At 37.4% G+C, this 24,842-nt stretch overlaps 7 protein-coding genes across 7 annotated transcripts; 4 read left to right on the top strand and 3 right to left on the bottom strand.

The window, feature by feature from the left end:
- Positions 1 to 220: 220 nt before the first annotated feature.
- On the bottom strand, positions 221 to 1,868 carry FSST1_006457 (Zn(II)2Cys6 transcription factor; the record flags this gene model as incomplete). Its single annotated transcript, XM_083232827.1, has 3 exons — positions 221 to 262; positions 315 to 546; positions 613 to 1,868. 3 exons carry the CDS (start codon positions 1,866 to 1,868, stop codon positions 221 to 223), a joined length of 1,530 nt encoding a protein of 509 aa, XP_083089887.1.
- Positions 1,869 to 2,236: 368 nt separating this feature from the next.
- On the top strand, positions 2,237 to 3,392 carry FSST1_006456 (uncharacterized protein; the record flags this gene model as incomplete). The annotated part of the gene is made up of 4 exons (XM_083232826.1): positions 2,237 to 2,320; positions 2,369 to 2,638; positions 2,705 to 3,031; positions 3,096 to 3,392. 4 exons carry the CDS (start codon positions 2,237 to 2,239, stop codon positions 3,390 to 3,392), a joined length of 978 nt encoding a protein of 325 aa, XP_083089886.1.
- A 547-nt stretch (positions 3,393 to 3,939) lies between these two features.
- On the top strand, positions 3,940 to 4,860 carry FSST1_006455 (uncharacterized protein; the record flags this gene model as incomplete). Its single annotated transcript, XM_083232825.1, has 1 exon — positions 3,940 to 4,860. One exon carries the CDS (start codon positions 3,940 to 3,942, stop codon positions 4,858 to 4,860), a length of 921 nt encoding a protein of 306 aa, XP_083089885.1.
- A 404-nt stretch (positions 4,861 to 5,264) lies between these two features.
- FSST1_006454 (uncharacterized protein) lies at positions 5,265 to 6,392 on the top strand (the record flags this gene model as incomplete). Its single annotated transcript, XM_083232823.1, has 1 exon — positions 5,265 to 6,392. One exon carries the CDS (start codon positions 5,265 to 5,267, stop codon positions 6,390 to 6,392), a length of 1,128 nt encoding a protein of 375 aa, XP_083089884.1.
- A 781-nt stretch (positions 6,393 to 7,173) lies between these two features.
- Positions 7,174 to 8,252, top strand: FSST1_006453 (xylose isomerase-like protein; the record flags this gene model as incomplete). The annotated part of the gene is made up of 2 exons (XM_083232822.1): positions 7,174 to 7,566; positions 7,617 to 8,252. 2 exons carry the CDS (start codon positions 7,174 to 7,176, stop codon positions 8,250 to 8,252), a joined length of 1,029 nt encoding a protein of 342 aa, XP_083089883.1.
- Positions 8,253 to 8,737: 485 nt separating this feature from the next.
- Positions 8,738 to 13,494, bottom strand: FSST1_006452 (uncharacterized protein; the record flags this gene model as incomplete). The annotated part of the gene is made up of 3 exons (XM_083232821.1): positions 8,738 to 10,867; positions 10,915 to 12,335; positions 12,396 to 13,494. 3 exons carry the CDS (start codon positions 13,492 to 13,494, stop codon positions 8,738 to 8,740), a joined length of 4,650 nt encoding a protein of 1,549 aa, XP_083089882.1.
- A 759-nt stretch (positions 13,495 to 14,253) lies between these two features.
- Positions 14,254 to 17,209, bottom strand: FSST1_006451 (uncharacterized protein; the record flags this gene model as incomplete). The annotated part of the gene is made up of 2 exons (XM_083232820.1): positions 14,254 to 15,508; positions 15,621 to 17,209. The coding sequence occupies 2 exons, from the start codon at positions 17,207 to 17,209 to the stop codon at positions 14,254 to 14,256; spliced, it is 2,844 nt and encodes a 947-aa protein (XP_083089881.1).
- Positions 17,210 to 24,842: the final 7,633 nt, after the last annotated feature.

Below are 24,842 nucleotides of genomic sequence, written 5' to 3'. Positions count from 1 at the left end.
CATGGTAGGGTCAGCCGCACCTAATGGGATACATCACAAGATCTTTATACCGATTCAGCGATTCCTGAGAAGTAAAGCAGTCAATTGGAAATATTGCTCTTCTCTATATGAAATAATTGTCCAATGTCAGACTACGGCGTAAATTCTAAGACCACGCATACTTCTTATAACTATATTAATAGGGCCTTGTATCCTAAACTACTAAGGCACGTAGACAAGTTCAAACACACTTCGCCTGCATCTTGTTTCTGCCATGTCTTTTCTATAGTACTGAACACTACCTTCATAGTACCGAATGCTTTGAAACCACTAACCAAGTCCATTATTTTATAAATCGCTGGCCGTTGCTCTTTACTAGCATAGATGCCAGCCACGCAAAGTGGCCAGACAAGCCACCGCAGCCATGGAGACAGGGTGATGGCGTCAAAGGACTGGATTAACTGTGTTACGCTGATCTCAAGCTCGGAGGTCTTTGTGTTGCTAGCCAGCTTAACAGAAAGTAGATATGTTCGAGCCGCATAAATCCAAATTCGGGTCAGCGGTATCCTTTCTTTTGCCGAAGCCGACGAATAACCATATGGAGATCCAGACTGATTAAGAAGTTATTCTAACGGCCGAATATTTTGTGAACTATCCTCTGAACAGATGTGTTGATCCAGCTTATCAAGACCATTGTTGAGAAGTCGCTCGACTGAAGTCGCACGATAAGTCAGCTCGTCCTTTGACAGCTTGCCATTTGTCATTTGATCTTTCTTCCACCTCGAGAGAGTTGAAATGTCGCTTATAGCCAGTAGAACCCAAGTTTGACATCCAGCTATTTCTTCAAGGTCTACACTGGGCTTCTGGCCCAAGTCGTTCTGTCGGAGCTCAGAATGATACTCAAGTAGCTTTGCAGGTTGTTCACGAACCGTGCTGGAGATTATATCGGCAACTAGCAGAATACTGGAGAAGAAGCGAAATGCCCCCTGTTCGGTATTCATGGCAACAACGGCACCCGGCCAAGAAGGTCCCGATAGGTTACTGATCACAGCGGACATTTGACAAGTCTCCCCAACCTTGCCATGGTGCTCAAGAACTTTCTCAAACAGGTTAGTGGCGGCATCCAGATGGGCCTGCCAGTTCCCTGATGGCGCAATGGCAAGTTCAAAATTAAGCTGTTGCATCATATTCGCGAGTAGGTGCACGCTGTCCGAAAGACATTTCTCGATGCCGTGATCGTGAAGGCGCTGCAAGTCTCGCTGCATACTTTCAAGGGCGAGACTGGCTTGCGTATGAATTTGGTCCAAGGTTTTGGAAGCACAAGCATCCTGTCCTGGGCCAATATGAGCAGGGATAAGCCTAAGGACGAGTGAAGAGATGCTAACAATACTGCTCATGAACCCGGTATTCTTCATGGCTAGGGATAGCAACCAGACACGTCCACATTGGGTGATGTATGGTCGGTAGAAGGGAAAAAGAATGGGGAAGATGTAGTCCATGTACACTGAAACCAAGGCTACCCCATCTTCGGTTGGGTTTGGGGTTTGTGGTGTAACTAGTTCCGATGAAGGTGTAACCAATGAATAATGAACCTCTTGTGTCAGAGGAACGGAACATGACCCAGGTATATCAGGTTCCGAGTTGCCATCGATTCCTTTGGCGATGGTCTTCATTTGGGCAATTCCGCGCCGACGTTTTGCGCTTCTCTTAACCTGGCCCTTTATTCGTTGCATGGCTTCAAGCTGACGATTCTTTGTCTCCATCCACTGGGGCTTTTGGGAAGAATAGTGGCAATCGATCTCTAACGCAGCGCAAGCGCCACAGATTGGGAGGGACTCGTCGCATTTTTTGTGACGCAGGCGACACGTCCAGCAGGCTGAGGGCTTCATTCCACCAATCTTGTTCTCATATGATGAAATGCCACATACATCTCTTCTTACTGAGGAATGGTTGGTGTTGGTGGGAAGTGAAGAGAAACGCAAGTCTCCCACTTTGTAGAAACCCGCTCGGAAAACTCCGCGCGGAGAATTTCCCGAGCGGGAAATGATGAGTTAGTACGGTTTTGGTCTAGTCCATCTCCACAATTGCTTCGAGAACTGAGAAGTCCTTTGCAATTACGATGCAGAACTGCAGTGTCCACTATGAAAGACTAAGTATGGACTTTCCAATGTCCCAAGTATAAAAGGATTGCATTTCATGTAGAAAATTCGATTTATACATCTGTCAAAAACAGATTCCTCTCCCTCTTAACCCTAACATGAAGGTCGCAATCCTTGGGGCCACAGGCCAAAACGGTACATCCATTGTTAATGGTTTACAAGCATCTACCGAACAACACTTCGTGAGTCTCGATCAGATCTCAGAAGTTTGATCCTTACACCGAAATCAGGACATCACCGCCCTTGTACGACCCTCTTCATTGAAGAAACCCAATGTCATCGAGTTGAAGGGCAAGGGTGTCAGCATATTGTCATTCAACCTTGATGATCCCGAAGACCATCTCGCAACTCAGCTCAAAGGCATCGATGTCCTCATCGTTTGCTGTCTACTTCATGAAACCGTCCTTGCCAAGGCAGCCAAGAAGGCAGGAGTAAAACGCTATGTTCCATGCTTCTATGCTACAGTCATGCCCAGAGGCGTCCAAACTCTGCGTGATAACGTAAGTTGTGCTTCAGCAATAGTTCATTTCTATATTAAACGACTGACATGTCGTCTTAATATATAGAAGGAGGCCATTCTGGATCACATTCAGAGACTGCATCTCCCCTACACTGTTATCGACGTTGGTTGGTGGTACCAGATCAGCCTTCCCCGTCTGCCCTCCGGCCGCATTGATCGCAATCTTTTCCTCTACAGCACTGCTATTCCAGGCAACGGTGATGTACCTTGTGCCAGAACCGATTCCCGCGATGTGGGCAAGTATGTTGCCCGTATCATTGACGACCCAAGGACCCTTAACCAGAAGGTTTTTGCCTACACCGACCTTCGCACTCAGCACGAGCTGTATGATGCAGTCGAGAGACTCAGCGGTGAGAAAATAGAAAGAAAATATGTATGTTCCACTATCGTTGTCACAATCTTCAAGACAAGCTGGGTGCTAACGGTCTACCTCCTAGCGCACCGCCGATGACATCGACGCTGGCATTGCCATAACCAAGGATGATCCTAACAAGATGATGGATTACTTTCAGTACACGTACCAAAAGTCATTTGACATTATGGGAGAAAATACTCCCGAATATGCACGCTATTTGGGCTACCAGGTCGGCAAGGACCTCTACCCTGACATGGAAGGAATATCGTTCGAAGATTTCTTTAAGGAGACATTGGAAACTGGCCTGAAGCCTATGTATGAAGAGTATGCAGATCTCATCCGAGGGTCCAGCTCTTTCGTTTTCAACGGTGAAGCTTGAATGAAATGAGCCAAAGCAATCGATTTGAGAATAAAGCTAGATTAGAAAATATTTTATATATTGTGGAGTGTGTCTCTATATGCGTACATCAATTCCTGCACCGAGTATTGAAAACCTTGGTCCGAATCCAAGGAGCAGATTTAATTACTCCAATCTTGCGAATGGCGCCATACCTAGCTAGTGGTTCGCTGTATTGACGTAAAAACTCCCGATTACTAAACACACCTCGGACTACGGATATCAATTGTGCCTTCGGCCAGCGCACGGATGATTTTGGTCAACTTTCTAGACCAGGGTAAAATTGCACCACTTGCGGAAAGTATAATTCTATACTCCGCATTACAACTGCTGCTTGATAAGCATATTCTCCAGGCGTTTCAATCTCCTGTTGACGTGATGGCGAGCTCCGAGTATGGCTATTAATTCATGCTGATTCCTACCTATAATTACCAAATCTCTATAGACAGCTACTCAATACCCATCCCTATCTTCAAGCTATTTGTATTTGCCTTTATCTATTCTCTACCATTTTTCACCCATCTCAACTATGTCGTTCAACCCAGAAGCCGACATCCCAGATCTGACTGGTAAAGTCATCATCGTTACAGGCGGCAGTAGTGGACTCGGTAAAGAGAGTGCCCTACAGCTCGCAAAACACAACCCTTCCACCATCTTTATCACAGCCAGAACAGAACAACGTGGCAATGCTGCCATCAAGGAGATTCAAGATGCCGTGCCGGACTTCAAGGGCCAGATCAAGTTTCTAGAGTTGGACCTGTCGTCTTTTGAATCCATTAAGAAAGGTGCCACCGCATTCACTAGCCAGTCTGATCGACTTGACATCTTGATGAACAACGCCGGGTTGATGGCCACCCCTGCCGGCCTTACAGCTGATGGGTACGAAGTCCAATTTGGAGCCAATTACATGGGTCCAGCCCTGTTCACCAAACTGCTTCTCCCTACTATCGTCAAAACAGCTGAACAACACGGTGGAGATGCTCGGGTCATCAATTTGAGTTCCTTGCTCTTCAATCAGTCGCCCAAAGAAGGGATCCTTCTTTCCCGCGCCAAGACCCCACTCGAAGACATTTCCAGCGTGGCGCGCTACGGACAATCCAAGCTCGCCGATTATTACCACACCCGCTCCCTGAGCAAGGTTTACCCAACTGTAAAGTTTGTTGCGGTCCACCCAGGAGTCGTCAACACGGGCCTATTTGATGATTTGCGGAAACGAAGACCTTGGCTGGGTAAATTGATTGGTGTGCTGGGATCTATTTTTCTCACAGATGTTCACGCTGGTGCAAAAGCCCAGTTGTGGGCAAGTACAGCCAAGTCGCAGAGTGTCAGGAATGGTGGTTTTTATAACGAAAAACTCAAGGAGTATACGGATTCAGTTCTGAAAGATGATAAGGCTGTTGAAGAGTTATGGAACTGGACAAACAAGGAGTTTGAAAGTAAGGGGTTTTAATGGGTATAGGGTAATGGTAGTAGTGTTAATAATTGATAAGACAAGATAAGATAAGATAATGCTATTTATAGCCTCGGCGGCACGGTTTTATGGAGAACGTTTCACCTTCCTTAACTAAACCACGTAATGTCCAACAATAATGCTTGCTTCCTTACGGTCGGCGCTTCCCAGGCGCTGAGAGATCGCTGCCGCACGAGCGTATGGCCACCCAGCGTTTAGCTACTGTGCCTGAAGGCAATTTGGATAAGAAGAAGCAATTTTCACACAAAATGTACTCAAATCAGACATCGACAACTATTTCCTCACTTGTGTCATTTACTCTTGCTATCTTACACCAATTGAATCTATCAAGTTATTGCATCCATCTCCAGCATTATTATCACGATTGATTCGTTTATTTCACCATGTCCAATCCCCTGGACTACACCATTGGCTTAATCACAGCCCTGAGAACCGAATATGTCGCTGCACAAGTCTTCCTGGACGAAAAACACCCCGAGCCGAAGTGCAGATCGCCAGGTGATCCAAACCATTACACCCTCGGCCGAATAGGCAACCATAATGTGGTTATTACTGTTCTTCCTGCGGGCCAATATGGCTTGACCAGCGCTGCTATGGTCGCAAGCGACATGCGCCATAGTTTCCCATATATCAATTCTTGCTTATTAGTTGGTATTGCAGGCGGCGCTCCAAATCACAAGAATGATATACGTTTAGGAGATGTTGTGGTGAGCACGCCGAGCGATGACCACGGTGGTGTCTTCCAGTATGACTTTGGTCGGTCAATCCAGCAGCAAGACTTTCAACACACCCAGCATTTGAACCAACCACCTATGATCTTCCAAGAAGCAACAAAACGACTCCGAGCCCAGCATAAAGCCACAGGTACTCGACTACACAATGCAGTCGTCGCCACACTGAAAAAACACCCAAGGCTACAAAAGACATACGGACGCCCTGGTACCCCGGATCAACTCTACCTCCCTGATATAATCCATTCAGAAACAGATGGTGCCAGCTGCTTCCAAGACTGCGGAAGTGACCCTTCAAGTCTGGTGGATCGAGAACAACGGACCGGGTATGAGCTTGACCCTTCCGTCCACTACGGACTTATTGCATCAGGCAATACCCTTTGCAGGGACGCGACATTGAGAGACAAGATATCCACAGAAAAAGATATTCTATGTTTCGAAATGGAAGCAGCCGGTGTTATGAATATCATTCCTTGCATAGTTGTTCGTGGCATTTGCGACTACTCCGATTCTCATAAGAACAAGGATTGGCAGGGTTATGCCGCCATGACAGCTGCAGCATATGCCAAGGATCTGCTCAGGCATGTTCCATCGACAATGAAGAACCGCGGAAGAGCTAGCTATACCGAATCTGTATCAACGCGACAGGTGGAATTGCCGGGTCTGTTGTCGAAGGGGGGTGTGATATTGGGAAGGAATTGTTGGGAATATGTGATTGTTCTTGTTCTTTTGTATCTTTCAAGGGCGCTTTATTCAAATGCCGTATCCAGTTATAGTTGAGGAGAACCCTAGTTGATAACATCACGAATCTCTCACGATAGAAGCAGCGTTATTTGGTCAATTGACTAGATAATCCGCACCGAGACAGCCTTTGGCTTCGGGCTTCTTCGTCTAGACTTCTTCCAGCAGCTATGACTCAAAGGCTTCAGCCGCCGTCATCACCTGCCTCTCTAACCGGTCGAACCACTCGTCGTACGAGTGACCGGGACCGATAGCCTTTGGCTTGATGATAGTCGGCATCGTGTACGAGAACTACGACAGGTTAGCTATGTGCAACAAGGTATAGACCGGGATCGACTGACTTAGTTGGTCTTGTTTGGTTGGGCGATGTTGACTGAGGTTGCAAGAGGAAGAAGTTGCTGCTGTCTTCAGCGTGACAGAAGCTTCCTTTATAATAGCCTCTATCATAAGGTTCATGCCGAAAGAGTCACGCCGTGGAAGAAACCTTGTCTTGAGAGAACCTTAGATTTGATCATTGTTGAAAATTTGATCTGCGCGGACAGATTAACCTTTATTAAAAACCTAGAGGAAATTAAGAAGGCCTGGGCAAAAGCTTAAGGATCATAAAAAAAAAATTAGTTGAGGAGAAGACATGAAGGAGATGGGTAATGACGTTAATTTGTTGTCAAGAGTCTACAGCAATAAATGGAGCTATAATGGTCACAATGACGTCAACCATCGTCAGATACCTTTTTACTGCCATTTCCATAGACCATCTTAACCTGACTTCTACATCCCATAACTCTTCTTTTCAATCGCACAGCCCTACAACTCAATCAAAATGGTGATCCAATATCAGGGGACGGAGATCCCCATCTCATTCGCATCATGCAGCATCCCCATGAAGATCAAAGCAAGCCTCCCCGACAAACTCAACGCGATCCGAAATGCCGGCTTTGATGGAATTGAGCTATCCATGCCTGATATCATCAGCTACGGAGAACTACTTAGCGGAACTTCACCCGAAGAGAATGACTACGATACGCTCGCCGACGTTGCGAAGCAGATCCGTTCATTGACGGACGAGCTCGGATTGAAGATTATGATGCTGCAGCCTTTTGCCAATTTTGAGGGCTGGAACAAAGGAACGCATGATAAACAGAGACAACAAGCTTTTGATAAAGCGAAAGGATGGATCAAGATCATGGAGGCTGCGGGTATCACTCTCCTCCAGGTAAACCACTCAACTTCTATTCAATTCCATCGGATCTAACTTATTAATAGGTCGGCTCATCCGACTCTGAAGGCATCTCGTCTTCCTTCGATGACCTAGCCTCCGACCTAGCCGAACTAGCAGATCTCCTCGCCGAAAAGGACTTCAGAATCGCCTACGAAAACTGGTGCTGGGCTACCCACGCCCCAACATGGAAGACAGTCTGGCAAATCGTTCAAAAGGCTGACAGACCCAACATCGGTCTTTGTCTCGATACATTTCAGACAGCTGGATATGAATGGGGAGACCCTACCACAAACGACGGTCTTGCCGCAGCAGCCAGTTCCGAAGAACGCCAGAAACGATGGGAAGCGAGTCTTCAAGAGTTAGCCGAGAAGGTCCCTGCAGACAAAATCTACCTGCTTCAGATCTCGGACGCGTACAAGATGGACCCACCAATTGAAGATGTCAAGGATGAGGAGGGAAGTAGACCCCGAGCGAGATGGAGTCATGATTACAGACCACTGCCGTGTGATGGCGGATATCTGCCGGTGCAGGATATGATGGCTGCTGTGCTGAAGACTGGGTTCAGAAGCTGGTTGAGCGTTGAGGTCTTTGATGGACTCGAAGGGGAAAACACGGATATGAATGAGTATACTCAGGCGGCTGTTGATTCGGTCAAGAAGTTGATCGACCTCAGTGCCTAGTATAATCAATGTTTAAGCACCAAGGATAGTATTAGAAAACCATTGCACACTATATCGGAGTATCAGAAATTGCCAGAAAAGCCGGCTTTTGGAACATAGGAGACGAAGCTATTAGGTCAGCTTATGCTCCTTAGGCTATAGTTCTTAGACTACTTATTTTTATACCCTATAACTTAGGAGTGTGATCTTTCTGCTACCCACTAGCTTCCCGAGCTCATTTGCCTCCAGGAAAGAAAGGCTAGAGTGCAAAATCGTTAGTGACAGATTGTTAATACCACTCGATATGCAACCTTGCTGAGGAATAATGGTAACATCCTTTGATGGGGTGAGCGAGAATAGGCCAAACTAGTCTAGACAGGAGGCGTCACCGAGTTGCTTCCTAGCAAGGCAAAGGTCCCACTTCATTGCATAGAGTTCGCAAGTCATAATTGTGCACTAGAGCCCTCGAACTGATTGATACCTAGTCTATAGAATCAATCAGAACCTCACACCCAGATTGAAGCTGTCGAGAACCGTCTATTGCCTCGTGACACGCGCAGTGGTATGTCCAGAAATGATTGCTGCCCCAAATCTGTTGGCCCATTACGATCGAATTCAAGGAACAAGATACGGTCAGAACCTAGGCCGATCACAATTTTGTGTTCACCATGAACTGCATAGCCCCCGTGTATGTTCCGTGGTCGAAATTTGGGTGGCAACCAAAGTACAGGTTTGTTACACCATAGAACCCATTCCCCGTGCTGACAGAGTGTATAGCCTGTGGAATAGGCTGTAACTTGTGTGAGCTTAAATACACCATAGTTTGTGGCTAGAAGAGACATTTCTGAATCGAAGGACTGAAACTTGTAGTCACCACCTAGTGTTAATGTTTGAAGTTCGGGTCCCCCAACCAGATTCCAGATGTTGATTTTGGTTTGATCCGCCTGATTATAACAAGAATACATTATAGAAGAATTATCTTTTGCAAATAACAAGTAGGCAATGTAACCTTCGTAAAACTCACTCCCGTCAGGAATGACCAAGCCCCTTTGAACCACCCAAGAAGTAGTGTCCCATATGTTGATGAAATATGTGGAGGCAATTGCAAGCTGTCGGTTGTTACAAGAAAACGCGATTGCCCTGTTCTTGAAAACAAGGCGTTTGAAATGCTGACAATGTTTTTTCTTCTTAATATCGTAAACATGGATGTGTTCGGGGGTTCCCAGCGCAATCCATCTTCCGTCACTGGAGAATGTGCCCATCATAGTATGTCGATGATCGAGTTTGTTCATTTCATCTTCGAGCTCCGAGTATCTGACTCCTGTAATTAAGTTTCTCATGGAAAGTTGGCCATTCTCAACATAAGCAACTATGTTGTCGTTTGTTGCCACTATAGTTGACCAAGGTTCATCCAAGTCGACATCCATCTTTTGGGCATGCCTCTTAGTTTGGAAATTCCAAATAGCAGTTGGTCGGCCATCTGTAGTTGAGATGACGAAATTTCCATTGGGAAAGAAGGAGACGGTGTGGTAGCCGGACGGTCGTTTCTGGGCTGAACTAGGATCAAGAGTATCAAGGTCCCAAATCTCGATGTTACGATCGTTGCTTGCGGCTAGGAGGTAAGTATTTGATTCTCGATTACGGGTATGCACCCAATCTAGTTGTGCGTGTTCAAATATGGGGTAGCAGGAGTCGTCAGAGGCCAGTGGACTCTTTCCACGACGTCGGGAGGCGTTAGTGAGGTGGAAGGCCATCTGGCTTCTTTTTCCTTCCTCAATAACCTCTTTCTTGCATGGATCAAATAGGAAGAAGTTCTTAAGTCCGACAATCCATACCTTGTCGTCTGTGGAGAGTTTGAACAATAGATTGTCTGTTGTATACAATCCCTGTAATATCAATTTATACAATAGCTCTCCACTTTCCAAATTCCATAGCCGGACGACTGCAATAGGTTCTGCTGTCAATAAATTGCCAGACTCAAGGAATACCACGGCATTGTAAGAGTAAAATGACGTTTCATCGTAATCGTATGGAAATGTTCGGATCAAGGAGCCAGTTCCTGAATTCCAAAGTTTGAACCCTTCCAGTGCTGAGTTGCAAATCAAGTTCCCATCTCTGGATATCGCCACCGACGGAGTAGATATCAGATCGTGGAACTTAGTTTGATTTTGAATTGAATTCAAGCGCTTCCCATTCTCCGCATCCCATATAATAACAATGTCCTCGGAAGCTGATACAAGGTGACAGTTTAATCCACAAAAGGCAACTGAGAACACCTCCTCATCATGCCCTCCAAGGATATGGATTGATTCTCCGGTCACCGCATCCCATATCCGAATGGTTTTGTCCCGAGACGCTGATGCTAGTAGGCGGCCATCATAAGAGAAAGATATATCCTTAATTTGGTCGGCGTGCCCCTCGAGCGAGTGTATTGGGATTGATAAGTCATCCACGTCTGGTTTCATTGTAATCCATTTTGGTACCTTTTCTCCATAGGCCCTCCTAATGATGCTAGATGTCGGGCTGAATACTAGTGCTGCATAGACTGCGTTAGGAGTTTTTTCAATGCCAACCCTATGATAACGCATAAACGAGATCTCTTCTCGTATGAGTTTGGCGAAAACAGAAACTTGTCCCTGTAATTTATTAGCTTGCTTTTGAAACGAAATGAGACTCTACTTACAGAAACTCTGCGACTCAGCTCAAGCATACAGAGTATTCCGTTAGACACTGCACCCAGATAGCCTAAAGCCTTGTACCATTCAAGGTAGCTTTCTCGCAGAAAACCGTCAATATGGCTTCCATCTCTCAACTCCCGAGCCTGCGCCTCAAAGTGGCAGTATGAGATATGAAATGCCCATTGGGTACAAGGATATTTCAGTGGTTCAAAGTCATTTGTGAGTTGTAGTGTAGACATAACCGAGAGCGAGGTAACCAGTATTTGATAATGCTGTTGCTCCGGATCGTAACCGAAACCATACTCAGGGTTCAAAAGAAAGTCCTTTGCGGATTCGTGAACAAAATGAACGAATGAGTCTCGCACACTGAGAAAGCAACCACAGTATTGTATGACTTCGATCATCCTGTTGTCTGACAACCTCTTAGGAAATAATGGGGTCAAGAACTGGAGTTCGTGTAGTGAAACCGGCCGGAGAACTGTCAGCGCGACGTTCATGATCTGTTGATAGAGCTTGGAGCGACTGGCTGATCGAATCTCTTTGAGCATCATGCCATACAGGGAGTCAAGCCCGGAAGGGAAGTCACTAAGTGCACCCATGGGGTCGAAGCTCTCCCTATTTGCAAGCATCTGGCAAGCTAAAGATACCCATAAAAAGGTGCTTTGAGCTTTGGAGGATAAGATTTCCATGACACCTTGCATCATACTTTCCTCGTATCGCTTCAGATCAAAGATAGCTGTCGTTTTGTGTTTGATATATTCGCTAACCGCTTCAGAGACGAAAATATCGTTCTGTTCGAGGCTGATGCTTGTTGAGGCTCTCTCAAGACGTTCTCTAATAAGAGGCTTATTTCTGCTCGAAACGACCCATCTCACGTGTTGTAACTGAGACATCCCTGTGATGAGTTCCAAGAGCTCTCGTTGTCCTTCCACACACTCATCAAGGGCATCGACAGCGAGGTAGATGTGCTTGGGACTGAGAGCCTCGAGTAAAGCTCTGAGAACCTTTCGTAATTGAGATAGCGTAAATGACTTGTTCTCAAAGTACTGCGGGCCATATCTTTGACATTCCTTCTCAAAGCAGCTCATTGCCACATCATATTCTTGTATTAGCAAGTACATCAAGCCTCGTAAGACTGAAGTGGCGTTGTTGTTGTCTGGCTCGTTGGCCTTGCAGAAGAAGTATGATGACTTTGTCTTGGAGCTCAACTCATCAACGATGCGGCACATCAGCATTGTCTTGCCCTTTCCAGGCTCTCCGTTGATCCAAAGGATACCTGACGTATCACCGCGGTCCCAGTTCTTGAAATCTTCATGTTCGAGAATCCAGTTAGATGACTCCATGAGTAAGCCACCTTTCTCGTCCTGGATCTCGTCCTTATCGACTCGAGGGTCCGTAATGAATAGTGCTTTGACGTATGCGCTACCTGCAAGACACCAATACGTTTAATATTTATCTAGCTAATGATTGTTACTTGGGGTCTTACTAGAACTTGGATTCTCAGTGTAGTAATTGTTGTACGTTGCTGGTGCGTGATTAACATGTCCAAATCCAGAAGAATTGCTGATGTTCCCGAAGCTGTTACTCGTATGCCCTGAACCAAAATTGTTGATGGTCGTAGGGGATGCATGCCTGGCAAGTTCAACAAGCTTGTCAAAGTGTAAGCCAAATGACCGAGTTTGTTGAGTTTGGCTCTCGCGGATGAAGTCCAACAGGACACTGATTGAAATAGTCCCGTCTGATGTTGGTAAACGTGGTGTAGCATTGACAAGCTTCGACATGTGTTGCTCAATCTCGGCATCCTCTCCAGTAGAGCCGATCTTTCGCACTGACTCTGGCATCTCCTGTCCCTCTAACTGGTCTTGCATGCTGGAGAGACAGATCCAATAGCAGAGAGATAATCCATGAGACACGTCGATGAGCTTTTGATCTTTGACAGACAGCTGCCCCCCAGATGTCTTCTTATAAACCAAAGGATGGGCTAGCTTATTGTAAAGACTTTCTGCGAGGCTGAGAACTTGAATTTCAATCAATACATCCCGATAGATATATAGAGCATGGTCTGGCGCAGGGTGAATCTTGACACGATAATTCGTACTCTCGAAACTACCAAAGCGGGCTTTCCATTCCAGACCAAGGTCTCGATCTGAAGCGAACTTACTCTCGCCCACTACTTCAAATTTTTTGACCAGGCTTTGGGCGGCTTGTATGCCTGGAGGAAAATCTACAACAATCCGAAGACCCGCAAGATCATGTATACCTTGGAAGATCTCACCTAGATTAGTGTAGCTTCGTTCTTGAGATGTTTGGCGGCGTTGAATGGATTTGTCGATAGAAGAGTTAGACTTGACACGGCTCGAAACAGTGGCTCGGATCTTTGCATTGTCAAGTTCGATCTTCAAAGCTCCTTCGAGTTCATGGACAAAGCGCTTGTAATCACCGACAATGCTATTCCAAGCCTGGAAGAACGCATTGACCGGAGATTCAGCTCCCGTAGCACCGCGGACGGCAGCGGAGATTTTATCTTTGAGTGGCAGAGTCGGATCTCCTCCCAGAGGAGGAGGATCTTGTGATGTGACACTCATGTGTTCTCTGTTGTCAAGTCAGAATATGGTGGAACCAGTATAGTCAATCAAATATTGCAATAAGAAATGATAATGGATAATGGAAATTGAGGAAATGAGGCCTCTCTACCCCGCATAGTGCGAGACGACTGAGAAAACTCGGCTGGCGCTTGGATAGGTATGGTCTGATCAGTCGTATAGACAAAGCTCTCAGAGGCAAGATATTTTTAGGTACAACTGAACAGTGAGGTGTTTTTTTGGTAATATCTACCAATTGAAGACGAGAGACAGGGGTTGCACACCCTCTTCAGATGCTTGCTGATCTTGGCGTGAGTTGTTGACCAGTCATATGTATATTCTCAGAGCCTCGTTATGTAGGCTGACCTCTCTTGATGCTGGCTACCGGGAAGCAGAAAAATGGCACCCTCAATCTTAGGTTATAAAAATAAGTAGTCTAAGAACTATAGTCTAAGGAGCATGAAGTGACCTAATAATTTCGTCTCTTATGCTCCCAGCCGTCAATGTTTCTGATACCCTTAGCGCTGGCTTATCAGTCATGTCGGTGAAAAAACTGTGTCCTTTACCTTGAATGCGTTCAAGGAGGTAGGTAGCAGGCCTTTTATTTGCGAAGAGCCATCTTATAGTTATTACAAGTAATTAGTATAAGTATGAAATCACTATTCTAAACTATATACAAGTATGTATTCAAAGTCTCAATTCCGTGGCTAACCAGTGCCTCACAGGCCCATATGCGTGAAGATCTGACCCCGCTAGTGTATCTTACAACAAAAATATCCTGACCATTGCCGTAATCATAATCCATGATGTTAGGTCATATCTGTGAGCTTCTGAAACAACCACTGGTGTAGCATAGGGCGCTCCCTTGGATTCTGCAGGAGCTTGACCCTGGTCAAGAGGTAATGATTGAGATGGAAGTGCCGAATTGCCGGGTTGAGAAGTAGAGATAATGCGCGTTTCGGTTGTCAAGCTCTTCGGGGATGATGGCTGGGTGGGATTCATCGGTGTATCGTTGATAGATTCTGCTGAGCCTTGAGCTGGAACAGATGGCTGCGGGCTCCCTTGTTCCGACTGGTCATCACCATGTGATCCTCCAGCTGAAGTAGGGGTCACCGGCTGGTGTACCTTGTAGCTGGGATGGGAATCATGTAGTCCTGTCGCTACGGTAGGGTACGCAGGCTGACCGTTCTTCGAGCCAGGTTGAGAACCTCCTGTAGGCCGTCCCGTAGGATAACCATTGCTGCCACCGTGTGTTTGATGCTCTCCAATCCAGCCTGAAGGATATTGAACAATCGGGCGTGTATTGCTCTCGCTGCCAGTCTCATAAGCAGCTTTTGGAACTGTCAGGGTAACAATATCCCCTCCTTGGGTACAGGCAACAGTTGTCATATTCACTGTTGGGTATACCTGGTGCTTACACCCGCAAGGGCTGTAGAGCAGAGTAATAGGAACACAAGTTGTGATTAGAGATGCAGGATTGCTTGGGTTGACAGTAGTGTAAGTAACAGTGGTTACCGTCTCAGCAAGTTGAGCCCTGGTGTAAGCATGGTCGATGGTTAGAGTTGAGTAAGCAGTATGGATGGCTGTTGGGGTAAGGAGAGATGTTGGCAGCCGAGTTTCAGAGTTGATCTCTGTGATGGTGGAATCAGAGACCGAAAGTGTCTTTGAGCCAATATTCTTAGTTGTGAAAGAGGGCAAAGAGTATGGAGAGTCTGTTTGAGCGGAGTGTGAAGGACCGTTTGATTCGGAAGTCGTTTCATAAGTTTGGGATCCCGTAGCCTGTAAAGAAGAAGAGGTTGGTTCCGAGGCCGAAAAGGATAAGACATCGGACGTGGAGGAAAGCTTTTTGCGATAGAGTGTTAGGAGCTTATTAGGCGCTATCGCACGATGAAAAAGTTTTTGTCCAGCACCGAGAATACCTCCGCAGAACAGAGTGGGATCTCCAGGGCAGGGGAGGTCGCAGCGTGCATTTGATATAAATTCTGTATCATCCAGTACATCGGCCTTGTAGCAAGTCCTTTTAAAAGTTAGCCTAGGAACTCATAGATCAAAAATGAACGGACGATGCTAGTTACGTGGTCGACAACTGAAAACACACTTCAAACGGTACACCAATAAGGAAAACTTACTCTTGATAGACACCAATGTAGTCACTTCCGAGAGCCAAGTCGACACACTTTCGGGTAGTCATATTTGGATCAGTTACTACCTCTTGGAAGGACGGATAACCCTCAAGGGATTTCAAACACCCTGTGAAGATATAGTCACCGAGGGTAGGAATGTTTCCTGCCGATGGTGTTGATGAGGCCGAAGGCAAAGCAGAAACCTCTGATGTGGACTGTATTTCAGTCGAAACCAGGCTAGCATCGCTCAAGGTCGATCCTGTTGATGTTGATTCGATGGTAGTAATTGAAGTCGTCATGGCAGATGTCTCGGTGGTCGACATCTCGATGTTGGTAGTTTCGGTGTGTGTTGAGTCAATACTTGTTGCGACGGTAGTAGGCTCTAGAGAAGCTGACTCTTCGGCTGATGTAGATACCAATTGGGCATCCGATGTAGATGCTGTGACATATTCTGACGATAGCGATGATGGGAAATCTGTTGATACAGATGCTGACAGGCTAGTTGATAGCGAGATAGCCTCTAGTGAGGTTGTAACTGGTGCAGCTGAATCAGATGTAGACTCCAGTGTAGACTGAAGTGAGGAGTCTGATGTAGTTCCTGCAGGGGTATCTTCTGAAGACGACAATGATGTAAATAGTGACGATGTTGTTGCAAGTGAAGTAGTTGCATCGGAGGTTACAATTAATGTAGTTGTGAAGAATGACGACTCCATTGTATCCGCTGATGTAGCTTCTGTCGTGAGTGCTAATGATGATGGCAATGATACCGTTTCTGGGGACCCTGATGATATCGACGCTGCAGAGCTTGTGTATAGTGTTGATGTTTCAGACTCTGAGGTGGATTCAATAGTTGTAAACGTCTCAGATGATTCCGACAATGGGGTAGTTGTAGGAATGTCCGTTAAAGCTTCAGTTGTAGATGAGACAGCTGGTCGAGATGCCACAGCCATATCCTTGTAAAAGTCATTCTGGAAACCGTTGAATCCATCGTACAAGAAACATTCGTTAAATCCTCTGTCGAATGTGACTGCGCGACAAGCCGGGGTATCAGCGCAGAATGCCATGCATTCTGTCAAGCTTCGCAGCTGGTCGCTATAGTCGACCACATTACCGCCCGTTGCTTGGTCGCCGCAGAAGAGTGTAAACTTCACACCGTCGATGTAGGTTGGATTGTCGAGTTCATTGCAAGGTGTCGTAGCCGAGGCGTCAGAAGTTGTTGCCGAAACATCAGAGGTTGTAGCCGGGACGTCAGAGGTTGTAGTTGGTGCAGATGACAGCAAAAGAGCCATGTCATACAGACTATTAGGCGCTGGACCATCCGATGCATCGAGTAAGTAGCAAAGGTATTGACTACGGTCAAATAGTGCCGCTTTGCAACCTAAGGTATCTGCACACAGCTGGATGCATGTCTCCAAATCGATGACCTCGAAGGAGGGGCCGATTTGATCGCCGCCGGTTGAGTATGAATTGCAAATAACCTCGAATTGTTTGTTGAAAGGGCCTTCGTAGGGGTTGCTTAGTTGACTACACGATATCGATGAACAGAGAGGTATGAGGAAAGCCCAGAGGGCACAAAGCGTTGCTTTTGGCCGCATGTCGAAGAGGCAGCGATCAATCGTGTAAAGCGTAGAGAAGCAGGTTGTAGTAGATCCAGCCACAACTGTGAAGATCAGACTTCTGTCTGTTTATATTATAAAAGATCCAAGCTAAAGGAGAAAGATTGTTATTCTTGCAATGGTGAGCCAGCCAGCTGAGTCGGCCGTCGATGGTCTATGTGGGCCATAGTGCGATGCGCTGTTCTGGATTAATATTGATAGATTACTGTTTACTCACTTCTGTCGTTAGTTTTGCCAGTCAATGCCTGTTGTAAAGCGGGTTTGTCGCAAACAAAAGCAATAGTGTCAATTTGAGAGGGTCTGAATACCAATACAAAGACATCCTAGCCCTTTTTAGGCTTAACGATAAGCTACAGCTAGCCACTTAAAGACATAAGTATGAACGATAACGATAAAGATGATCTCGAACCCGCCACAAATACCAATAGTCAGTTGGGCACTATTGTTTTTTCCTCAGTCACCAACACAACCTGGAAATCCCCTGAACTTGGCTCACCGTATATCCTCTGTTCCCGACTATAATTCGCTGTGCGCTTATTAATTGATGTTAAAGTTGGAAGTTATTTTAATAATGTAATTTTTATTATATATACTTTATCCTCTTATTGCTAAGATGATTCATGTTAATGCAAAGAACTTATTTCTTCTGCGTGAATATATATAGTTAAAGTCATGAAAATTAAGCGAGTATGCTATACAGTAAACCCATACGTGAGAATTGTTATGTATTATAACTGTGCTCTGTCTAAAATCGTTCTTTAGTCTAATAATTTCCCCTCTTCTAGTTAAGTTCCTTATTCTATGCCTAATAAAGCCTCCTTGAATTAAATAAATCTGACTATATATATAGCTTTTAAAGTTCTTTTTAATAAAATAAACTGCTAACTATATTATATAGAGTAGATTCAGTTTAGCAGATAGCGCTCTAGAGCTATATAGCTCTAGGACTTAATTAATTTATCTTATTATTACTTAACTGCAATACTATTAAACTATTATATAAAAAATTAATATATATATTAACTATATTCTATTTAAATTAATATATAGCTATATAATTTCCCTTTTTTCTAAGTAAATAAAATATATTAACCCTAATTAAGTCTATTTAATCTTATATAACTTTATTATTAGTAAAAGGCTATTTCTTTTATTAAAATAGGCCTTATATTTACTTAATATAGGGTAGCTATATTTTAATATATTTCCCTAGATTAATTTAACTATTAAAATTAATTTATAAATAGCTTTAATTTTTATATATTTTAATATCTTTTAATTTCTTCTTTTTAAAGTAATTTAACTATTAGTATATTTTAAGAATATATTTGCCTAATAAATTTAATTATAAATTATAATTACTATAAAATATACCTTTTTTATATTTTAATAGGTATAAAAAGCCTTTTAATTTATACTTTAATTTCTTTTTTTTTTTCTTTTTTTATTATTACGTTTATAATTAATATATAATTTCTTACTTTAAAGGTTAATTTTAACTATTTTAGCTTCTTTTAGCTATATTACTGCTTTATTTATTAATTAATTTTCTTTAGTATAATATAATTTTCTAGCTTTTTTTTATTTTTTAATTTTTATAATATTATAAGTTAAATTAAGCTTAGAAATTGCATTTTAAAGCTTATTTATTAATATTAAATAGCCCTTATTATAATAATAATATTAATTAAATTTCTCTAGATTATAAATTAAATATATTATTAATTTTACTTATTTCCTTTAAATATAAGCTTTAAAACTATATTTTATATTATTAATACTAATTTAAAAATAAAGAAAAGGTTATTAAGTAGCCTTTTTTTATTCTAATAGTAAAATATAAAAGGCCTTATAAAAAAGTAAGGCTAGAAAGTTAAAGAAGATTTATAAAGATTATATAAAGAAAATATTTAAAATTAAAGAAAAGTAAAATAAGTTATAAGTTTAATCTTTATTTTACTATTTTAAAGCTTATTTTTAACTTTTAACTCTTAAAGAGGCTAAATACTAGTTAATGCCTTACTTATACTATCTTTATTATATAATATCTTATATTAATAATAAAGTTTATTAAAAGTAATTTAATAAAGGTTATTATAAAAAGTATAAAACTAGAGAATTTTATTAATTAATATAAAAGCTTATTAATTTAATTTTATACTTCTTTTTATTAATTTTAAACTTATTAGCCTTATTTTAGCTTATTCTATAGCTTTTTTCTTTTTTAATTATTATATAGCCTATTTTTAAGACTATTTTATAAAAATAAAGTTAATAAGTTATTTTTAAGCTTTATTATATACTTTTAAACTATATTAATTAATTTAAGATTTTATAGGAATTAATTAAGTATTATACTGCTATAAAGATTATCCTTAAGGGTATTATAAATAGGGAATTTCCTTTAGCCTCTTTTAATTATTATTTAGCTTAAATAAGCTTTATTTTTAAGTTTTATAATATAGAAATAGATTTTTAGCTAATAATAATAGATTTTAACTTTAAATAGTTTATTTTTACCTTTTAAGTAATTTAATAGAAAGTAAAATAATATTATAAGCTTATATATATTTTAATATTAATTTTATAATTTTAAGCTTATAAATATATAAATAAAGCTTATTTTATTAAATCTAGAGTTCTTTAAGGATTTCTAATAATAATCTTTCTTTTAAATCTTTCTTTTATCTTTTTAAAATATATTATTTAATATTTATTAGGCTAAATTACTTATAATTTTCTCTAAGATTATAACCTTATAAAGCTTTTATTAAACTATTAGCAATTAGCTTTATATTTTCCTTATAGCTTATAGAGATTTTATTATATTAAATTCTCTCTTTAAGCTAGTAATTATATATATTTATATATTTTAATTAATCTTTAATTTTTAAGTTAAATTCTTTAATATATTAATTATCTATTTATTATTATAAATAAGTTATAAATTAATATTTTATAACTTAATTTAAAAACTTTAAAGAAGTCTTTATTAGAAAAAACTTTCTTTTATTACTTATAAAATTATTAATAGCTTTGCCTTAATTATTAATATTATTATTATATTTTATTTATTTATTTACTATTTAATTAGGCTTTTAAATAGCTTTATTATAAATCCTTATAAGCTTTTATAATTAATTAAATTATTTATAAATAAGGTATTATTATAAATTAAAAAGTTATTTTTATTTTTAAAGTATAGTTTATAGTAATAAGTTATATATAGGTAATTAAAGACTTAATTTACTGCTTTAATATATATTTTACTAGGGTTATTTATAAACCTTATTAGTCTTAATATTATAAAGAAGATATTTAATTAGCTAATTATACTTATATATAATATTAAATTAATTACTTTTTTATATTAATTTATACTTTATTATATTATAATTACTTTATTTAAAAAAAGATTATTTTTAATTATTAAAGAGATATTTAATATTTTTATAATATAAAGTTTATATATTTTCTCTAGATATATTATTTATATAATCTAGATACTTTTTAAGCTTTAATCTTAAATAATCTTTATTCCTAGGAATTATTATAGTTTACTTTCCTTAATTAACTTATATCTTTATTTAAGTAATTAAATAATCTATATTATAGCTTTTTTATTTTTTCTATTAAATATAATAATAATATTATTAATATAGAAAAAAATAAAAATATTATCTTTTTAATAATAATATAATTCTATAAAAAGAGATTTATATTTTAAGGTTTTAAATATCTTTTTAAGCTCTATTTACTATAAAAAAGATATAACTTTAAGTCTATATAATACTTTATATAAAAGTAAGATTTAATTTCCTTATTTATTACTTTTAAAGCTAGGAAAAAGCCTTATAAAAATATTATTTAATAATTTTATATTAATAAATATATTAATTATATTATACTATAGTAATTTAAAGTTATATTTAATAGTAATTATAAAAAGTATTTTAAATAATTTCCTTATAAATATTATAATATAGGTTTCTTTAATTAATAACTTTTATTATTAATTTCCTTATATAATAAGTTTTATTTTATATTTCTAAAGGTATTTATATTTATTAAATTTATAAGTAAATACTTATATATAGTCTAGGATTTATAAGTTACCTATATATAAATTATACCTTAATATTTTAAATTAAGAGCTTATCTATTTATAATTCTCTAAGTAATTTTTCTATATTTTTTTAAATTTTTCTTTAAATCTATATCCTTTTAAATTATTTTAAGAGCTTAATGCCTTTAATAGGTCTCTTTTATAGTATTTCTATCTATTAGAATTAAAGTCTAAATTACTTATTTATAGATCTTTCTTAGGCTTTAATTTCTATAAATAGCTTTTCTCTTTATTATTTTTATTAAAAATACCTTATTTTTCTTTATAATTAATACTATTTATATATTTATAAAGAAGGCTTAATTAAATATTATTAAGTTATTTCTTAATACTTTTCTCTTGCCTTTATTATAAATCTATATTTTAATATATATAAAAAAGCTTAATAGTAAGCTATTTAATAATAATAAAAAAAGCTTAAATTAAGCTTAAGTATATTTTCCTATAGATTAATCTTTTTTTAAGTATTTTTTACTATAAGGAAATCTTTAATTTACTTATTAAGACTTAAATTATATATTTTAAGCTTATCTAGGCCTTAGACTAAGTCTATAACTTAATTAAGCTATTTAATGCCTAAAAGTAATTCTATTCTTTATTAAATATCTTTAAAGGTCTATTTAACTATTAATTCCTTTATCTATTCCTTATTAGTATTAAATAGCTCTTTTTTATTAAAGATAATATTTTTAATAATATATATTTTATTTATAATTAAGTTTTAAATTTAAAAAATATTTTAAGAGTTATATTTAATTAAATAGCCTATTTATACTTTTATACTTATTCTTAAGAAAAGTATTTTTCTTTTTATTATATTAAATTTATTATAATAAATACTTTATATTTAATAATCTTTATATAGCTAATTTAAGGCTAGTTTTCTACTTATAAGGTTTATATACTTAAATAAAAGTATTTATATAGTATTTTTTAATTAAGACTTTACTAAAGTATTTAATTAAGTAAATAAATTGCTATTCTTATAAATTTAAGCTATAACTTTACTAGGAGGTTATTATTTATTTTTAAAAGCTTTACTTTCTCTTTTACTATTCCCCTAGAATATTTACTAGAGTTATTTTATTATTAAGTATATAATATACTTTTATTAACTTATATTCCTTTCTATATAAGCTAGCTTTTACTTAAATTGCCTTTTTAAAGCTTATTATCTATTTTAATAACTTAGATTATTAAGTTATATATTATTTAAAGTATTTATATAAAGTTCTTAAGTATTAATAGTAGGTTTTTATTATATTAGTTAATAAAGTAATAGTCCTAGTAATAACCTATCTCTCTATAGGTTTAAATACCTAGGGATATATAACTATTTAATTTAATTAAAAAGTTATAAAAGTTAAAGGAGAATATCTCTTTAGGTTTTAAGTTATATTTATATAGTTTATAATACTTTTAGTATTTTATTTTTACTTTTCTATATATATTATATTTAATAATTATTAATCCTTTTATCTTTACTTTAAAGATATAATTAATAAGGTATTTAAGGCTTTATAGCCTTAATTAACCTAATTTATAATACTAAGTAAATATAAAAGTATAATTTAGCTTTTTTATAATTTATAAGTTATATTAATAATACTTTATATAAAAGGCAGCTTAATATATATTTTTAAGATTATATTTAATAATATATTAATTAAATTTCTAGCTTAGCTTATATAAGGCTTAGCTATTTATATATTAAATTATATTTTAATTATTTTATTAATCCTATTAGTAATTAAATTACTTTAGCTTATAAAGAGATATTAAGTTAATACCTATCTCTAAGTAATAAAAAATACCTTTTAAAGTAATAATTTAAGGCTTTCTTTATATATTTTAAACTTTAATAATTACTATTTTAATGCCTTTAATTAGTAATTACTTTAATCTTATAAAGACTTCTTTTCTCTATATTATATTCTTTAACTTAGTAAATTAGTTAATTATATTAAAAATATAAATAATAATATTAAAGTCTAAGATTATTAAATTCCTTAAAGGGTATTTACTATTTATTATAAGGAAAATAGCTATTTCTTTAAAAACTATAATTAGTTTTAATAATAATTATTTTAATTTTTTAATTGTCTTAGTAGCTTTTTATTATAGCCTTTTAAAGAGATTTTATATTTCCTTTTTACTTTTAAGTCTTTTATTAAATAGATTTTATTATCTTTTTAAGATTTAAATTCTCTTTAATATATTTTTAAGAAAGGCTACTTAATAGGATTATATATTAAAGCTTAAGTAATTCCTTTTATATAGGATATACTTATTTTATAATTTAATAGACTATTAAGGCTTTTTTATAAAACCTTTTTATAATTCTATTATAATTAATCTATTTTACTTTCTTTTTTATAAAGGTAAGGCTTAAAAAGTAAATTTAAAGCTCCTTTTTATTATATATTCTGCAATTAGCTTTTTAACTTTCTTTTTACTATTTTAAATCTCTTATTTAAATAGAGCTAAGAATATAAAAGGTATATAAGTTCTTACTTTAATTTTATCTCTATTTTAGCTTTATTTTACTTATAGAAAAAGCTTAAAGTAAAGGTCTAGTATATATTAAAGGTCTTTAAACTATATATTTAAATATTAAGCTTTTATTATTCTTTTAAGCTTTTTAATCTTAATAGCTTTTTCCTATATAGTAATTTAATCTTCTTAGTTAATTTAAGCTTACTATAGTATCTTTAGCGCTTTAAAATAGCTATTTTAAGCTTATTTATATTATATAGCTTTATTAATATTATATATAGCTTTTAAGTTTTAAAAAAAAAAGGAAATATTATTATACTCTATAGAGTTATTTATAGCTAGGGAATAAGTTTCTATATAGTATAAGTATACTTTCTTAATTAGCCAGTTAAATATATTATAAATTCTATTTACTTCTTTAATATATTAATTAAAGTTACTTTAATAGATTATTATTTTAGCCTTATAGGGTTCTTTATTATTCTTTATAAGGTTATTAAAAAAGGATACAGTTTGTTTTACCCTTTTACCTTATAAATTACTAGGTTAAAATGCCTTAACTATTAATTATATTAGTTTAAGGATTTATAAGACTTTAAATTAGCTTAAATTATTTAATCTATATAAGTAAAATGCCTTTTTACTTAAAGTCTTTAAAATATATACTTATTTAATAGAATCTTAATTATTTAAGCTATTAAGGAAGTAATTCTTATTAGTATTATAAGATATTTTATTATATATTAATTTAATTAATTAAGCTATTAATTATTAATTAAAGGCTTATTTCTTAGTAATTATAATTATCTTAAAGAAGTATAACTTTAAGAGTCTTAATTATTAAATTATTATATAGAAAATTAATATATATATTAATTATATTCTATTTAAATTAATATATAGCTATATAATTTCCTCTTTTTCTAAGTAAGTAAAATATATTAACCCTAATTAAATCTATTTAATCTTATATAACTTTATTATTAATAG

Source organism: Fusarium sambucinum, chromosome I (genome assembly GCF_050947815.1).
Source record: "Fusarium sambucinum isolate potato_lamoka chromosome I, whole genome shotgun sequence".
Taxonomy (NCBI): Eukaryota; Fungi; Ascomycota; class Sordariomycetes; order Hypocreales; family Nectriaceae; genus Fusarium; species Fusarium sambucinum.
The sequence above is the reverse complement of the archived record's forward strand: the minus strand, read 5'-3'. Positions and strand labels throughout refer to the sequence as shown.